General features: G+C 42.4%; 2 protein-coding genes across 2 annotated transcripts; both read right to left on the bottom strand.

Annotated features, from left to right (window-relative positions):
* Positions 1–4,928: 4,928 nt before the first annotated feature.
* Positions 4,929–5,927, bottom strand: LOC127433248 (olfactory receptor 2AT4-like). The gene has a single exon (XM_051684960.1). It carries the CDS (start codon positions 5,925–5,927, stop codon positions 4,929–4,931), a length of 999 nt encoding a protein of 332 aa, XP_051540920.1.
* Positions 5,928–14,739: 8,812 nt separating this feature from the next.
* On the bottom strand, positions 14,740–15,717 carry or30bv1 (odorant receptor, family 30, subfamily BV, member 1). Its single transcript, XM_051685927.1, has one exon. The coding sequence runs from the start codon at positions 15,715–15,717 to the stop codon at positions 14,740–14,742; it is 978 nt and encodes a 325-aa protein (XP_051541887.1).
* Between the last annotated feature and the right edge of the window lie 1,508 nt (positions 15,718–17,225).

Raw genomic sequence — 17,225 nt, 5'->3', positions numbered from 1 at the left:
GGCGTCTCGGAGCCATTGGGTGAAAGCAAACGGGTGGCCGGTCGTCTCCAACTTCATCGATCAGAAGAGCTGGCGATGCTGCTCCGGACTACGGCCAACCCGCTGCAGGATGGTCTTCTTCAGATCTTCATAAACCAGGAGGTTAGCCGCCAGCAGTTGTTGTACTGCGAGCTGGGCTTCCCCGGACAGCAATGGGAGGAGCCTGGCCGCCCACTGATCACGCGGCCAGCCCCAGGTCTCAGCGGTGCACTCAAAGAGTTCGAGGAATGCTTCTGGGTTATCTTCCGCCCCCATCTTCAAGAGCGTGGGCGGGGGCATGGGGCTGTGGTTGTCCGGGGATGCAGCCGGGGCTCTCTCCTGGCTGAGAAGGCGCTTGATCACATGCTGGTCCTCTGCTTGAGCTCGAAGGACCTTGGAAAACCAGCGATCTTGATCTTGCCGGAGCTCAAGCAGGAATTGTTGGTGGGACTGGTGTAGGCCAGCGAGGGACTTGAGGAACTCTGCCAACTGGGAGGACTCCATGGGGCGTACTTGCTCCAACTTCAATTCCTGGGTTTCGGCACCAGTGTAAAAGGGTTCAAAGCTCACTGGAATTAGAGACAGGTGTTAGACATAATCTAGCTCAGGTGCAAGTGCCCTTACCGCTTGACCACGCCCCCGCTGCCACAGCCACTACTGGGCAGGGAAGAGAATTTATAGTATAAAAATACTTTTATATATTGATGTGTTTCTCACCCACACCTATCATATCACTTCTGAAGATATAGATGTAACCACTGGAGTCATATGGATTACTTTTATGCTGTCGTTAAGTGTTTTTATGGAGCTTCAAAATTTTGGTACCCACTCTATTGAATAGTGAGGACCTACAGAGCTGAAATATTCTTTTAAAAATCTTCATTTGTGTTCAGCAGAAGAAAGAAAGTCATACACATCTGAGATGGCATGAGGTTGAGTAAATGATGAGAGAATCTTCATTTTTGAGTGAACTATTCCTTTCATTGGTAATGTGGATGTAAATATGGTCAAGTTTAAGACATGGACAGATGAGCTGTGAAATCATCACTTCAGGTCAGGCCAGCCAGGTTGGTTTATGAATACATGGGAATCCTTAATTGTGAATTCAAGAAGTGGAAAATGTATATGATATAGTATCTTAATATTACTCTTGACAAGCTCAGATTTCTGAGATGCATACAATAAACGGAGACTGCAAATGGAGTTGAGACTGCAGCCATCTGATTTGAAATCACACCGTGCACATTTTCATTAATAAGATGAAGTTAACACTTTAGTAAAATTGGCTTCAATTCACAGACATAAGTTCATAATTTTGTTATAATTTTGAATATGTTTATTTAAAATATCACTTTATCCTTGTGCTTCTTGGATAACTGCAGATTATGGCACATGAGACAACACAGCAGCTCCTATGAATTAGTAAGGGGGCCCTCCACTGACCCCTGTTAATATTAATACCTTTAGCTCTTTATAGACAAAAACCTTAATAGAACAAATAGCATTGTGCAGAGTAAATTATGAAAGGCACAACTGATAAATAAGAACTAATTTGCAAAGAATCTGCAATTAATGCAGAAACTGCATTATTTCATTATTAAAACCAAGCATAAACCATAACTGTGTCTACTTTTACCCAAGTACTGCTCTAGTAAAGTCAAATAATTTATACCCAATTGCTCCACAGACAAAATTTGGCATTCATACAATTTTTGCAGGCTATGGGCCTGTAAGGACTGGAATACTGATACAAAACCAGTGAACAAAGTTTACTGAAAATCTGTCAATAAATCATTAAATATGTTGTGACTTTAACACAGCAAAACAAGTCAATAGCCTAGTTTCCATCCACTTTTCGCGCTATTTTGTTATCGAAAAAGTGAAAATGCGTTTTTTTTGCAACATTTGCCGTCTTCTGCCTGTTTCCATTCAAATGGCCTTTTATCGATAAAAATAGTGTGCATGATGACGTCATGCCTAAAAAAAGCACTTTGTCGCATAAGTTTTGGTTTATTGCAAAAGAAATCTGCCCTTAAGCCGTTTCCATACAGAAATGTGTGTTTATCGCCAATTCGCCTCCCAGATGTCCCTAATTTTTTTCCTCCTAAGTTTTGGTAAAATGGGGAGAGTATTGAGGCAATTCATTGAAATTAGCCAGCTTACTGTCATTTTAATTTCACAAAAAAATGCAATTAGAAGACGAGGATTTGCAATCAAAAGGGAGCAGTTGCCCATCTGGTAGGACTATAATATTGGTCCTGATGTTGCGCCTATCGCAGGTTGCCACCGGTTCCGACCCGAAAGCAAATCGCCATGGCCCTGTTCAAGCTGGCAACCTGCACCAAGTAATGGGGAAATTTTCGGTCTTAGTATAAGGACCATCCATCGATGTGTATTTGCTTTGTGCACAGCTGTTAAAGAAAAACCGATGCAGTGTAATATCAGGGTTTACATATGATACATTCCTGATATTGAATAGGCTATTTTGAGCAATCATCTAATCTAAAGCATTGCCATCTCAACTGCATTATGTCCCGTATATTTGTCCCACAACTTATAACGACCAACTGAACTTGATTATCATCTAAAATGAATTTTAGCGTCATAATACAATTTACATTTTCTGAAGAAGCTCAGCAAATGCCATCCGAGGTAAAGAGAATTAGATTTAAAATATTTAAACATTTTAAAATGTTCAAAAGCTAGTTTTCTGAAAGTGAACTCCGCATTGGACAAATAGTTCTGATAGTCTTGAAGTGTAGAAAATGTCATTCAGCCGGCTTTATTCGCCTACAGAACAGGGTACGGCTAATTTATGTTTGTGTAAAGAAAAGGCATATATAGGTCTAAAAATATAATTTTTTTCGTTTGGTAATTAATTTTTTTTAATTTAAGGCGTTTTTCGTTTGGTAATTTATTTAATTTAATACAGGGAATTTTGCCAGCATTTTTTCAAATGTATAAACAATAATTTAATATAACTGGGCTATGTTAGTGTTCCAAAAAAGCACACTGCAGCTTTTCTTATAGTGTTGTGTATTTATTTTTAATTTAAAACATCTTTGTGCACAGAAATTATATGTTTTTTGTATTGTGGGCTAATTCCGTGACTGCCGTCTATTATTTTGAATGGTGTGTAAAAGCAACTTATATATATAAATAAATAAACGGATGTCTACCGCGATTAAATTAATCACAAAGAGTGGCCACTCATTTGTTCTCCGTGCACTTGTCAATGTGCATGTCTTGATACGAGATATTTGTGTTGGCACTCCTGGAAGTGTAATGTTTGCAGTGATCGGATCTTTATGCCGATCAGATCAATCCATAATCACGTACAATAAATTTCTCGACAAAAAGTGTTTTCAAACCAGTTTTTCGCGACATTTGATGTATCGACATAGAGTTTATGCGCTAGAGTTAAACGGAAAAATATTATGTCGACACTTGTGAAATTTTAGCGATAATTTGCGTTTCCATCAGCTTTATTTTGATGCTTCCACATCTATTCTCATAGTCCACATTGAAAATCTGGGATACAAACACTAATTTAAATAAACCTGGAGTTTTAGAATTTTTAAAATGTCAAACAAAGAAACCTTATAATGTAAACTGAAAAATAAATATTTAAGATTCTGAACTACACTACCAGTCAAAAGTTTTGAAACACTTACTCAATCTTTATTATAATTTTTTTTTCTTTTTTCTTTTTTTTTCTTCACATTTTAGAATAATAGTAAAGTCATCAAAACTATGGAATAACATAAATGGAAGTATGGGAATTAAGTTGTGACTAAGCAAAATCCAAAATAAATCAAAACTGTGTTATATTTTAGCATCTTCAATGTAGTCACCCTTTGCCTAGAATTTGCAGACATGTACTCTTGACATTTTCTCAACCAACTTCTTGAGGTAACACCCTGGGATGCTTTTTAAACAGTATTGAAGGAGTTCCCATCTATGCTGGGCACTTATTGGCTGCTTTTCTTTATTATTTGGTCCAAGTCATCAATTTCAAAAACATTATTTTTTTATTTTTTTATTAAATTTTAGTTTTTTAATGAAATAAATTAATATGATATTTTTGTCTACAAAACTACTTTCAAACATTTAAGCATAGGCCTTCAGATCAAAAGATTTTTAAGATCATGAGAAACATTTCAGTCAAGTGTTTCAAAACTTTTGACCGGTAGTGTATGTTATCAATCAAATAAGCAAATATGTGACATTGTTCATGTAAACTTCTTTGCACAAAAGTTCAGATTTCCTTGCTTCAGTTGAAGCACACATGTTGGTGTGGCTATCCTTATGAGGACTCACCAAAGACATAATTTTGATACTGTACGAACTATAGATTCTATCCCCTAACCCTACCCCTAAACCTTACCCTCACAAAAAACTTTCTGCATTTTTAAGTTTTCAAAAAAACATCTTTTTTTAAGCGATTTGAATTATGGGGACACTAGAAATGTCCTCATAAACCACATTTATAACATAATACCCTTGTAATTACCAGCTTGTAACCTAAAAATAAGTCCTCGTAAACCACCCAAACCCGGCACACACACACACACACACACACACACACACACACACACACACAAACAATCCAGCTCGAGTACATGTTGTCATTAAAACAAAAGGGGCGCATACTAAATACTAAATAATCTATGCTTATCTTTATAATTCAATATATCACTCAAACTGTTATGATGATGATAATGAAATTAGAAAAAAAAAAAGCAAAATAGAAGCATTTCTCAAGTGTGCTCTCTAGACTTTTGACGCCCACTATATTATCAGTACATAATAGAAAATAATAGAAAATATTGTCAATACCTAATAACAATACATAACAGCAAATAAGTTGTATAATGAGATGCATAACATAATCTAATTGACAGGTAACCTCATTTGGAAATAGTTAACCTCTTGCCCCTCCAATTTTTTTGCACACAATGTTTGTGGACACATTTCAGAAAGAATTGCCTGATCTCTTTGATCCTGATGCAGTAAATTAAGGGATTTACCAGTGGAGGCAAAAGACTATAGAACATGACAAGGGCGATTCTCTGACTGCTACTTATTGTTATTGGAATATTTGGTATAGTAGTGCTGGAGTAAACAACAAAACGTGGCACATAATAGAGGGTAATGATAGTCACCTGTGTTGCACAGGTAGAGAGGGCTTTAAGTCGGCCTTGAGCATTTGCTATTCGAAGCACAGACACAAGGATACTTACATAGGAAATGAGAATGAAAGAGAATGGTACAAGAAGAACAAACATTGCTATACAATAGGACACAAGGTTCTGGCTGGTTGCATCATTACAGGCGAGCTGGTTCATAGACGAGGCATCACAGAAACAATGAAGGATCATATTTGGCCCACAGAATGGCATTTGCGATGTCTGCATTGAACTAACAGTTGGGGCAATCATTGCAGAACACCATGACAACCCTAGTAAAATTCTCATAGTGCGGTTAGTCATTAAAACTGGGTATCTTAGTGGGTAACAGATTGCCAAGTACCGATCTAGGGCCATGATCATCATGATAAGAGAGTTTAGAGTACCAAAGTAGTGAATTAGCAGCCTTTGCAACATACAAGCATAGAAAGCAATATAGCCGTCATTAAACCAATAACGAGAAATCACTTTTGGCAAGGCAACAGTGCAAAAACCAATATCAGAAAGAGACAAACTCAGCATGACGATATACATTGGCTTATGAAGGCTGCGTTCAATTATAAAAAGGACCACAATGAGACAGTTCCCCGTAATCACAGCCATGTAGATGCAGAATAAAACGGAGGCCATCAGGTTGTAGTATTTAGGCTGAAGTCCAGGGAAGCCCGCAATGAAAAACTCTGTTACAGCAGAAGCTGTGGATTGGTTCTCCCGTGACATACTAAAAACCTATCAAACATACAAACAACCATTTACACAAATATAAATTATTTAAAGTTAAAAGTGGATTAATTTGCCCTAAATTATTTACTTGTTTGTTTACTCTTAATAATATATGTATTTATTTCACTCATATCAAAATAGAATATAATAATTATATAAATAAATATAAAATTATATTTAAAAATGGTTCTAAATCATTATAATCCACTGTATAATTTAATACTGTACTTAATCCCATTTAAAAGATGTACATGGGGTTCCTTTATTGTCACTATTGCATTGATTTAAAATAAGTCTTAAATTATTTGCTCTTCTAAAATTACATTTAAGTTGTATTGAAATTCAGCTAGTCAGATGATTACCTTAATTATTCCTCAGGCAAGTTGCATGACATCTGCTAAGACTATTTCTTACTGGCTCAACATGTCACCTATCTCAGTGATCTATGCACATGCCAAAGTTCTACTTATGTTTCATTATTTTATAGCTGTAGAATCAGTGTTAAAGCCTGTAGGGTCCAGCACGTCATGCTGGATCACACTTTGTTTTAACATATAGAATCATGAAACTGAGCTGACCTTTGGGGTTTCTGGTTGAGGTGCTTTGTAAATTAATGGAGATATGCAAGCATCTCTATTTCTCTCTCTTTCTCTCTCTCTTTCTCACACACACACACACACACACACACACACACACACACACACACACACACGTGTACTGTTTAGTTTAGCCTTTTTTTTACAAAAAAAAATCTAATCATTTAAAGACCCGTAATATGTTTATAATGAGCACAGAAAAGTCTTTATCAATTGTCATTTTATTATTAATTTAATGCACTGATATTACAGGTTAGACTTTTAAACAGTTGTTTTCATTGAAATGTGGCCCAAAAAGCTATGGACACTTAAGCCACACTTAAAAATGCATGAAAATCATTGCATTAAATAAAAAAATATCAACTGAAGTGGCATTTATTAAAGTAAAAGACAGCAAAATGTTCTAGCAAAACATTTCACAAAAAGTGGTTTGTTCAGTGATAAATGATGAAATAATAGATATGCTGTTCAAATCAAGATGGAAGAAGCCTATTTGGACACTTTGGGCTCTGTTTTTGTGAGCTCTACATGCTAAGACTGTGCGCAATTCTTATCCAATTTTTGTAAGAGTGTTAATTCTAAGCCCAATTTTTCATGCCAGTGCAAATTGCAAGTCGGCCTGGGTTGGACTGTTTGCATTATCTGTGGGAGTAACTGTGGATTTACTGTATGGTAATGAAGTGGCGCAAAGCACAATTTGCTGTTTTCCTGAGAAATAGGTCATTGTGCTAAGACATTTCAAAATCAGGTCTTATCTCAAGTCTAAAGTCAGTTCCTGCATTTGCAGTTTTGAGATTTCACTGACATTCAACAAGGACGCATTTAATGCATAAAAGAGGTCAATCCATATGTCTATTCTTCTAATTCATTTTATACAGTCAATTTACACTACCAACTTTGTTTAAATTGGTGCTTGACAGGGAATTAACTATATAATAGGACGCAGATGATGGAATAACTGAAGAAGAACCTAAATTGCACTTGACCCAGCCCATTAGCGCTTTGCACATGTAACTTGCACCTAGACTTAGCGCATGCTTGCACAAAAATACAAAAACTTCATGGCCACGCCCACTGACTTTGCAATTATGACTTAAAGCATAGCGCTGCGCTTAGCGCTCTTAAAATAGAGCCCTTTCTGCTAGGGATGTCAAAAGTACTGGTACTTCTGTACCAAATTGATACAAAAATAAAAAGTATAAAGGATAAATAAAAACACCGTCTGACTGACACAAGACTGCTTTCAAATGCTTACATCCGAATTTGACATATTGTATTTGGGAAAAAAAATGAATGCACAATGAATCTAATTAAAACTGTGCTAAGTCCTAGTATGATTATTAAATCACAAAGGATGCATTTTAACTAAATAAATATACTGTCTACATGTGCTGCATGCTTTACAGTAAATGTGTGAAGCGCTCATATGCAAAAATCGCCGCATATAAAGCATGATGCTGTGCGTGTTGTAATAGATGACAGAACCGAGAGCTTACAGAGCCCTTCTACCAAGGGGAGTTTATAAGTTTAGCAAAGGAATGCGTAACGCGGTGGTTCCATAGACATTCTATGGCCGGTACACTGGTATCCATTTTTTGAATGGATGTCAATGGAGGAGATGCTTCAGTGTACTGAATAAACTGCTTTTGTGAGGAAACAGCTAATTAATTAATTAACCGCCTGTCCGCTAATCTTCAACATGTTTTACATTAAACAATCCTTTTGGGATGAACTATGTGTGAAGTTTTACTACGATAAAATTGCTGTTTTATAAGAGAAGACCCCCAAGGGGAAGACACCGAGGAGACCACACCCCGCCCAGAGAAGGGGGGGGGGGATTTTGAGTGGAAATACTTCAAATGGTCTTACCGAGTCTTGTCAAAAGTATGTCATGTGGAGAAGTCGCATAGTAGGTCCTACCCGAGGGGGGAGGAGTTTCTACAAACATGGTGAACGGGGGCAGAGGGGCCTCTGCCCAAGGAAGATGCAGCTTACCGACAGAGAAAAGATTTATCTTGTATATATTTTAAGATATCACATGGGGTCAACTATGGGGAACCAGCACATGTGGAGCACCTACCCCATTACAGGGCCTAATTAGCACACGTACTGGGCCAGCAGCGAGTTTCTCTGCAAACTCGTCTGCCACAGGGCTAAGGAGGAAAGTCATCCAGTGATCACAGTTTGTGAACACGACTGGGGGTCAAAAGCACACGTCTTCACCTCAAGGGAGGGGAAAGGCGCTATGCACAAGCGGTACACCTGGCCAGCTGTCTCAGAACTTACCTGCTCGTACCTAACAATACACGGGACAAAACCGGCTCAACCCGGAGATTGTAGAACCTCGCAAAGGTGTTGGGTGTCGCCCAGCCCGCTGCTCTGCAGATGTCTGCCAAAGAGGCGCCACTGGTCAGGGCCCAGGAGGCCACTACACTCCTAGTAGAGTGGGCTCGTAACCCCACGGGGGGTGGTACGTCCTGAGCATGATATGCCATCACAATGGCGTCAACGACCCAGTGGGCGATCCTCTGTTTGGAAACAGCGCTTCCTTTCCGCTGTCCACCAAAGCAGACAAAGAGCTGCTCGGAGCTTCTAAAGCTCTGCGTGTGATCCAAATAGATGCGTAAAGCACGCACCGGACACAGCAACGCCAAAGCTGGGTCTGCCTCCTCCTGGGGCAGCGCTTGCAGGTTCACCACCTGATCCTTAAAAGGGGTCATGGGAACCTTGGGCACATAGCCTGCAGATCCCCTACCCTTTTGATGGAAGTGAGCGCAGTCAGGAGGGCAGTCTTCAAAGAGAGTGCCTTAAGCTCAACTGACTCCAGGGGCTCAAAGGGAGCTCCCCGTAGACCCCGAAGCACTACAGAGAGGTCCCACGAGGGGATGAGGCACGGTCTGGAGGGATTCAACCACCTAGTGCCTCTCAGAAACCTGATGATCAAGTCGTGCTTCCCAAAATACTTACCATCCACTGCATCATGATGTGCCGAAATGGCGGCTACATACACCTTTAAGGTGGAGGGGGATAGCCGCCCCTCCAGCCTCTCCTGCAGGAAGGAAAGCACCGATCCGGCTGCGCATCTCTGGGGGTCTTCGTGTCAGGAAGAACAGCACTTAGCGAACAGATGCCACTTCAAGGCATACAGGCACCTCGTAGAGGGAGCCCTAGCCTGAGTGATCGTGTCTACCACCGCGGGTGGTAGGCTACTTAGTTCTTCTGCGTCCCGTCCAAGGGCCAGATGTGGAGATTCCAGAGGTCTGGTCGCGGGTGCCAGATGGTGCCCTGTCCCTGAGAAAGAAGGTCCATCCTCAGGGGAATTTGCCGGGGGGGCTGTCGCGAGGAGCGTGAGGTCTGAGAACCATGTCTGGGTATTGTACAGTAGGGTGCTACTAGGACGACCTGCTCCTCGTCCTCCCTACCAGTCCAGGAGCTGGCGGCTGTGTGTCCGTTGCATAAGGCGCCCCAGCCCGTCTTGGAGGCGTCCGTCACCATGACGCACCTGGAGACCTGCTCTAGGGGAACCCCTGCCCGTAGAGGTCGGTCCAAGGGCTGAAGAGGCGGCGACAGATTGGCGTGACGACCACGTGATGTGTCCCGCGGCGCCATGCCCATCTCAGGACTCGAGTCTGAAGCCAGTGCTGAAGCGGTCTCATATGCATCAACCCGAGCGGTGTGGCCACCGCTGAGGATGCCATTTGCACCAGGAGCCTCTGAAAAATTTTCAGTGGAACCGCTGTCTTCTGTCTGAACGGCTTCAGACAGTTCAGCGCCGACTATGCGTGCTCGTTTGTGAGGCGCGCTGTCATCGAGACTGAGTCCAACTCCAAGCCGAGAAAAGAGATGCTCTGAACCGGGGAAAGCTTGCTCTTTTCCCAATTGACCCGCAACCCCAGTCGGCTGAGGTGCGTGAGCACCAGGTCCCTGTGCGCACACAACACATCCCGAGAGTGAGCGAGGATTAGCCAGTCGTCGAGATAATTGAGGATAGGACGCCGACTTCCCTTAGCGGGGCAAGGGCTGGCTCTGCGACCTTCGTGAAGACGCGAGGGGACAAGGACAGGCCGAAAGGGAGGACCTTGTACTGGTACGCCCGGCCCTCGAAAGCAAACCGCAGGAAGGGTCTGTGTCGAGGTAAGACTGAGACGTGGAAGTACGCATCCTTCAATCTTGATGCCGGACGCTAGCTAAAATGCGTTTTTGCATCAGCATCTTGAACAGGAGTCTGTGCAAGGCCCGGTTCGGTACTCGCAGGTCCAAGATTGGCCGCAACCCACCGCCTTTCTTCGGTAAGATGAAGTAGGGGCTGTAAAACCCCTTCTTCATCTCGGCCGGAGGGACAGGCTCTATCGCACCCTTCCGTAGAAAGGTAGCGATCTCCGCACGCAAGGTAGCGGCGTTCTCTCCCTTTACTGAGGTGAAGGGGATGCTGCTGAACCTGGGCGGGTGCCTGGCGAACTGAATTGCGTAGTCGAGTTGGATGGTCCGGATCAGCCATCGCGACGGGCTGGAAAGCGCGAGCCACGCGTCCAAACTCCGGGCGAGGTGGACCAAGGGGACAATCACGTCGGACGTACCGGCGGGTGGGGCCTCGTGGCGGGGCAGAGCCTGAGGCACTACGTCAAGGGGGCTCGAATCCCGTGGCCGTGCTGAGTCCAGAGACATCGAAGCACTTACCTGGCTCCTGACGCCCACCATAAGATTAGTCGAGGAGTGGGGAGGAGGAATATCGTCCCTGCAGTCCATTGGAACCAACCCAGTGTGGGCATGTTTGTACCACAGCTGGGCGCACAGGGGCGGGGGGTCCGTCGCTGGAGTGCCGAACCTACCAAAATGGGACGGAGGACGGCGGTCGTGACGACGGCCGTGCGCACCTGACGTGTGACCCAGGGAACAAGAAAACCATTCTTTTGTTGAAGTTTTGGGTACCGCAGCCTCTTGGGCATGCGGCGAAAAATTAAAAAAAGATTCTCCTTCCGGCCCTCCACCGAGTGGTCTGTCTACCAGCTCCACAGAAGCGGGTCTCCTAGTCCCTGGGTCGCCTGTCTCAGGGGTGCTTCGAAGCCTTCCTTGGGTTCTTGGCGGCCAGCTGTGAGACGGGTGGCATCTGCTTCCTGCAGTGGGCTCCACGCTGGGGCCGGGCCACGGGGGCGGACTGCGGCGGAGCCGGTGCTGTTGCTGCAGGAGGACGCCCTTGGCGACGAGCAGACGGGGTGCAGGGTCTTGAGCCGTGCTGGGGCAGGATGTGTTGAATAGCCTCCATCTGCTGCTTCACCACCGAGAACTGCTGGGCAAAGTCCTCGGCGGTGTCGCCGAACAGGCCAACCTGGGAAATGGGGGCGTCAAGGAACCGTGCCTTGTCAGCCTCTCTCATCTCGACCAGGTTGAGCCAAATGTGGCGCTCCTGGACCACCAGGGTGGACATCGCCTGCCTGAGAGACCGCGCCGTGACCTTCGTCGCCCGGAGATCGAGGTCAGTCGCCGAGCGCAGTTCCTGCATCAATCCCGGGTCAGAACTACCCTCGTGCAGCTCTTTTAGCGCCTTGGCTTGGTGTACATGCAGGAGAGCCATGACATGCAGGACAGAGGCGGCTTGTCCAGCGGCACTGTAGGCCTTAGCTGTTAGAGATGACGTAAACCTACAGACCCTGGACGGCACTCTGCGGGCACAAGTGCACCGCGAGCGCCTTATCCACCTGGGGGATCACCGAATACCCCTTGGCCGCCCCACCATAGAGGGTAGTGAGCGGGGGAGCTGAAAGATCGAGATCGGGTAGTAAAAGGTGCCCCCCACGATCTTGTCAGCTCCTCATGCACTTCCGGGAAGAAAGGGACCGGGGTGGGGAGCGGCCGTGAGTGGCGCTCTAGACCCAGGAACCAGTCATCGAGCCGTGAGGGTTCAGAGTAGAGTGGAGGGTTCCATTCTAGCCCGACGCTCGCGGCTGCCTGGAAAAGCATGTCCGTCATCTTCGCGTCGGCCTAAGACTGGGCGACCATACCCAAAGGAGGAATCCCAGCCGAAGCCTCCGCGTCAGACTAGACGATGCTCTCCGATGCTGCGCTCGATAACTCATCGTCTTCCCGGGCCCCGAATAAGAGGTCGAACATGCCCTGAGACGAGCCGGCGGTCTCATCCGAGAGCCCGACCGGGGAAAGCGAGCGTGCTAAGGAATGGAAGGTCCGTGGGGGGTTACCCGGCGGAAGTGCTCCCACTGAAGTCCCCAAATCATCCCCAGTGCTAACCAACGTGGCCTCATACCCGTAGGTAGAAGGACCGAGGCGGGGAGCCGCTGGGGTGGCTTGCTTTCTTACAAAGGCAAGCCGCAACGTTGCCATGGTCATGTTCTCGCAGTGAGGACAAGACCCATCCACGAACGAAGTCTCCGCGTGGGCAGCGCCCAGACACGTAAGACAGCGATCGTAGCCGTCAGAAGCGGAGAGATATAAACCAGGAATAACACACAAACGGGAAGGCATCTTTAAAAAGTTGCTCCATGTGCCGCTCTTATGAAAATATACTCTTTTAGAATATACTCTTTGTTTTGCTCTGCCGAAGCACCCAGGGGCATTCTCTGCACTCCACGGAGGGGGAGAAGCTGCTGAAATGCGCCATAAATCCAGCAGTTTGAGGTGAACAGAAGGGAGAATTGAATTCAGTGCACTGAATGCAACCGCTCAGCTCTGAAGAAAAAATCTGAATGAGTGTTTGCGTACCAGCTCCTATCATACCCGTATGTCCGGGGGAGTGGCATGCAAATTCCGCTCGCCAATTCCCATTGGCCTTTTTTCAAAAAGCAGAGGTGTTTGGGGCTCCCAAGAGTGACCTCTAGTGTCACTACATCGACACAACGTCGAGTGAGTGACAGATAGGGAACCTTAATTCAACTTGCGACAGAAATATTTTAATATTGTATAGTAAAATGTTATATTCACTAAAATGCATTCACAATAATAATAATACTTATAATAATATCTCAGAACCTGTTGTACTGAATAGACGTTTTTATCAATGTTTTCATTTATACTGTGATGCTCTATTGTGCAGCACTTAATTTTACTAAAAATAAGACCAATGTTGTGTTTTAGATTATGCTGTGAGGACAGGATCTTTACAGAAGCATTTTATTTGATAAAAAAATAAATAAAGAAATGGTATGTTGAAAAGCAATTGTTCTCTTTTCATTTTATTAAAGTTTTATTAGTTAATTTGATTAGGCACCAATTTAACACTTAAGTTGAATTTCAACTTTAAAAAATGTAAATAAAAAATAAAATAAAAAGTAAAATTTTAGACCCAAACTTAAAGAAAATTGTTTACTTAATTAAAAAAAAGAAAAAAAAAAAAACACGAAGGGAAACATGAAGTTGTTTTAATTTATTATTTACATTGATATTTCACTTTTTAAATTGGCTAAAAAAGTGTGTTCAATTTTCAATATTATCAATATTTAATATTATGTACCAATACCAGTAAAATATTAATATAATTTTACTGGTATCGGTACAGACCAATTCAATTTTGGTATCGTGACAACCCAATAGTTAATGTCATGAACTACACCTTTGGTTACACTGCTAGCACTGACTTTATACATTAAAAAAAATAAAAATAATAATAATAATATTCACCAAGTGGTCAGTTGGTTAAAAGTAATTGCAGAAATGGCAAAGGAGTTAGTTCTGAGAAAAGGTCTAGCATTTGTTTGTGGATGCCATTTGATATTCTGATATCTAAAGCGTTACAAAAAAGTTTTTTGTAAGAGTCAAAAAATGTTTGGGGCAACTGTAGTTTTTCATATTTATACATAGCACACCATACATAGCTGCATGGGTACTACAGATTATGGCACTCCTGCACAAAAAAGATTACTCTCTCAGAAACCATTTTGTTTTTTATATACTTGATAAATATCCAAAAGTGTTTAAAAATGTCAGTCATTGTAATCGAGTAGCTATTTGCCTTCTTTCATGCCCAGGCTTGTATTGGGACCATCAGATTTCAGTGGAATATTTTGCCACAACAATTAATTAAACTGATCATAGAAAAACAGTAGTTCATTACAGTGTTTTGCAGACACACAAAAATTACTGTTATTTCACTGAAATCATCTTGTTAATAAAATACAAAACACCACAGAACATAAGAATGCTGATATTAGACATTGAAATGCTCTAATAACCTACTAATCTCTTACAGGACAGGCTTCAGTCTTTTACAAAGTAATAACATTAATTCTTGGTGACTGCCTCATCGCTGTCTGCCTGTTTACCCACTTGCCTAAAATCTGTCTGATCTCCTTGGTACGCAAACAGTAAATGAAGGGATTTATCAGGGGCGGAAAGAGGCTGTACAGTAGTATGAGAAGTATTCTAAAATCTGTGCTGATTTGGAATTGCAAGAAGCTGGCGATATACACAACACAGCGAGGTACATAAAACAGCGCAATGATACACAGCTGTGTGCTGCAAGTTGCAAAGGTTTTCCAGCGACTTTGTGAGTTCGACAGCCTCATCAGGGATGCTATGATGTGACAATATGAGTAAATGATAAAGGCTAGAGGGAGAAGGAGAACAATTAGTGCCACACACAGAGCGACCAACTTCTGCTCGGTGTTCTCTGCACAGGCCAGGTTGGTTATAGAGATGTGGTCACAGAAGCATTGAATTATAAGTTTAGGACCACAATAGGGAAGCTGTAGAGTGTGTAGAGTGGCTATAGAAGGAGCAATCATGGCAGTAACCCAAGCTGAGATGCTTAGGATGTAGGTAGTGTGGTTAGTCATAACAGTTGGGTATCTCAGAGCGTAACAAATAGCCACATAGCGATCAAGAGCCATGATCATCATTATCAACGAGTTTAATGTCCCAAAATAGTGGATTAGCTGCATTTGGAAGAAGCAAACATGAAAGAGTGTTGCTCCAGCATCAAACCAGTATCTGGATATGATCTTAGGTAATGCAACAGTGGAGAAACACATATCAGACAGTGCCAGGCTCGCAAGGATAATATACATGGGCTTTCTGAGGCTTTCTGAACTGACAAACAGAGCAAGGTAGAGAGTGTTCACAGCCACTGTGGTTGTGTAGACGAGGAAGAAAATGACAGAGACAAGGCCATAGTAGTCCTGATGGAGTCCAGGAAAGCCCACAATGATGAACTCAGAGATTGCCGTAAAATTCTTCAGTAACATTTCACAAATGTCTGCAGAGATCAGCACAGAAGTAATTTATAATATGAACATAATAAATGTCAATTAACTGTCAGTTTCAGAAAATCTATTCTCAATATCTGTTAAAGACAAGACACCTTTGAAAAAAAAAAAAGTAAAGCCAAAAAAATAAATAAAAAATAACATCAAATATAAAAAAGTAATCTCAACAAACAAAAGGCTGAGATTATGACATTCAGCAACACATCAATAAACAGCAGGACATCAGATATCTAGAAAATGTGTGTGCACCTGGTATGTTGACTCTATGCTCTACATGTTGACCGTGTATTACCGGTTGTTATATAGTGTTCGCTACAACAGTATGTGTACAGCCATGCACATTTTTTACATGGGGGTCGGGGGGGCTTTAGGGACTAAATGCTACTCATAACCTATGAAGTAAGATTCTTTAGCCTAACTGAAACAGGTGGAAGCTTTGTGTTCATTGAGGCCTGCAGTACCTGGTCTTACGAAGGCCTCACCCTACATTAACTTATTGTTTTAGCTATACACATTGTATAGCCTTTGCACTGTACTAGACGACTGCATCAGGCTTATGTCCAGTGTTTTTTTTAAATGCTTTATATATCTTTTAAACATCAAACTGAATGCACATTAAATGAAGTGTTCTTATTTATTTGGTTATTTGTAAATCCACTGTAAAAAGTGTTAACATGTACCGATATTACCTTAAGGATCTATTTCTAACTGATCTAACCTTTAAATGTCTTTAGTTGGTGCAACCTAATGTAATCAGGTTGATTCAGTTATATGATACAATATTTTGACTATTTTTGACAAAACAAAGAAAGTTAATTAAGATGTTACCACATCAAGCACATTTTTTGTGTTACCTTAACAAAACATTTTCTACAGTGACTACGTTAACATGGAAACCAGAAAGCAGCTTATTGTGAGAAAGCAGCATTTTGGTTTACATGCACTGTATAAGCGGCTTGGCCAGTGAGTAGCTTTCTCCACAGCAACATAATTTCCCCGCAACACTTGTGTAAATAACAAACATGGCATCCCAAGAAGACTTCACTATTTTATTCCCTGTTGCTTCGCGTTATTTCCAGATATTCCAGAGTTGTTGCTGTGTTTGCTTTCTTAACTTTCTATCACGGCCTGCATTGGAATCGCACTGCAATAGTAAGAATGCCCTCTTACGTAAAACTAATTTATGCGAGTGACCATCGAGATTTTACGTTGGGTGTATAAATGGGTATAGTTTATAGTGTATGTGCTTTTCCCACTGTACCTCCAGAAATGTTACATTTTCTGCACAGTGTTGACTTATTGTTGGGCTCCATCCTATGACGTTTGTTATCCATTCTGTACACAAACATGCGCATTCCTCAAAACCCTGTGAGAATGCACTTATGTGTTAACATGTCCACATAAGTCGCGTTCTTTTAGATGCTGTACATGGTCATATTTATTTATTTGACCAATATAAACAACTTTTTAGTTTTTGCAGTTCACTT

This window comes from Myxocyprinus asiaticus, chromosome 43 (assembly GCF_019703515.2).
Source record: "Myxocyprinus asiaticus isolate MX2 ecotype Aquarium Trade chromosome 43, UBuf_Myxa_2, whole genome shotgun sequence".
Classification (NCBI taxonomy): Eukaryota; Metazoa; Chordata; class Actinopteri; order Cypriniformes; family Catostomidae; genus Myxocyprinus; species Myxocyprinus asiaticus.
This window is presented reverse-complemented; position numbering and strand designations above follow the sequence as displayed.

What these genes read in the sequence shown, in the direction of transcription:
- LOC127433248 (XM_051684960.1), bottom strand. Translation starts at nt 5,927, where the DNA reads ATGTCACGGGAGAACCAATCCACAGCTTCTGCTGTAACAGAGTTTTTC.
- or30bv1 (XM_051685927.1), bottom strand. Translation starts at nt 15,717, where the DNA reads ATGTTACTGAAGAATTTTACGGCAATCTCTGAGTTCATCATTGTGGGC.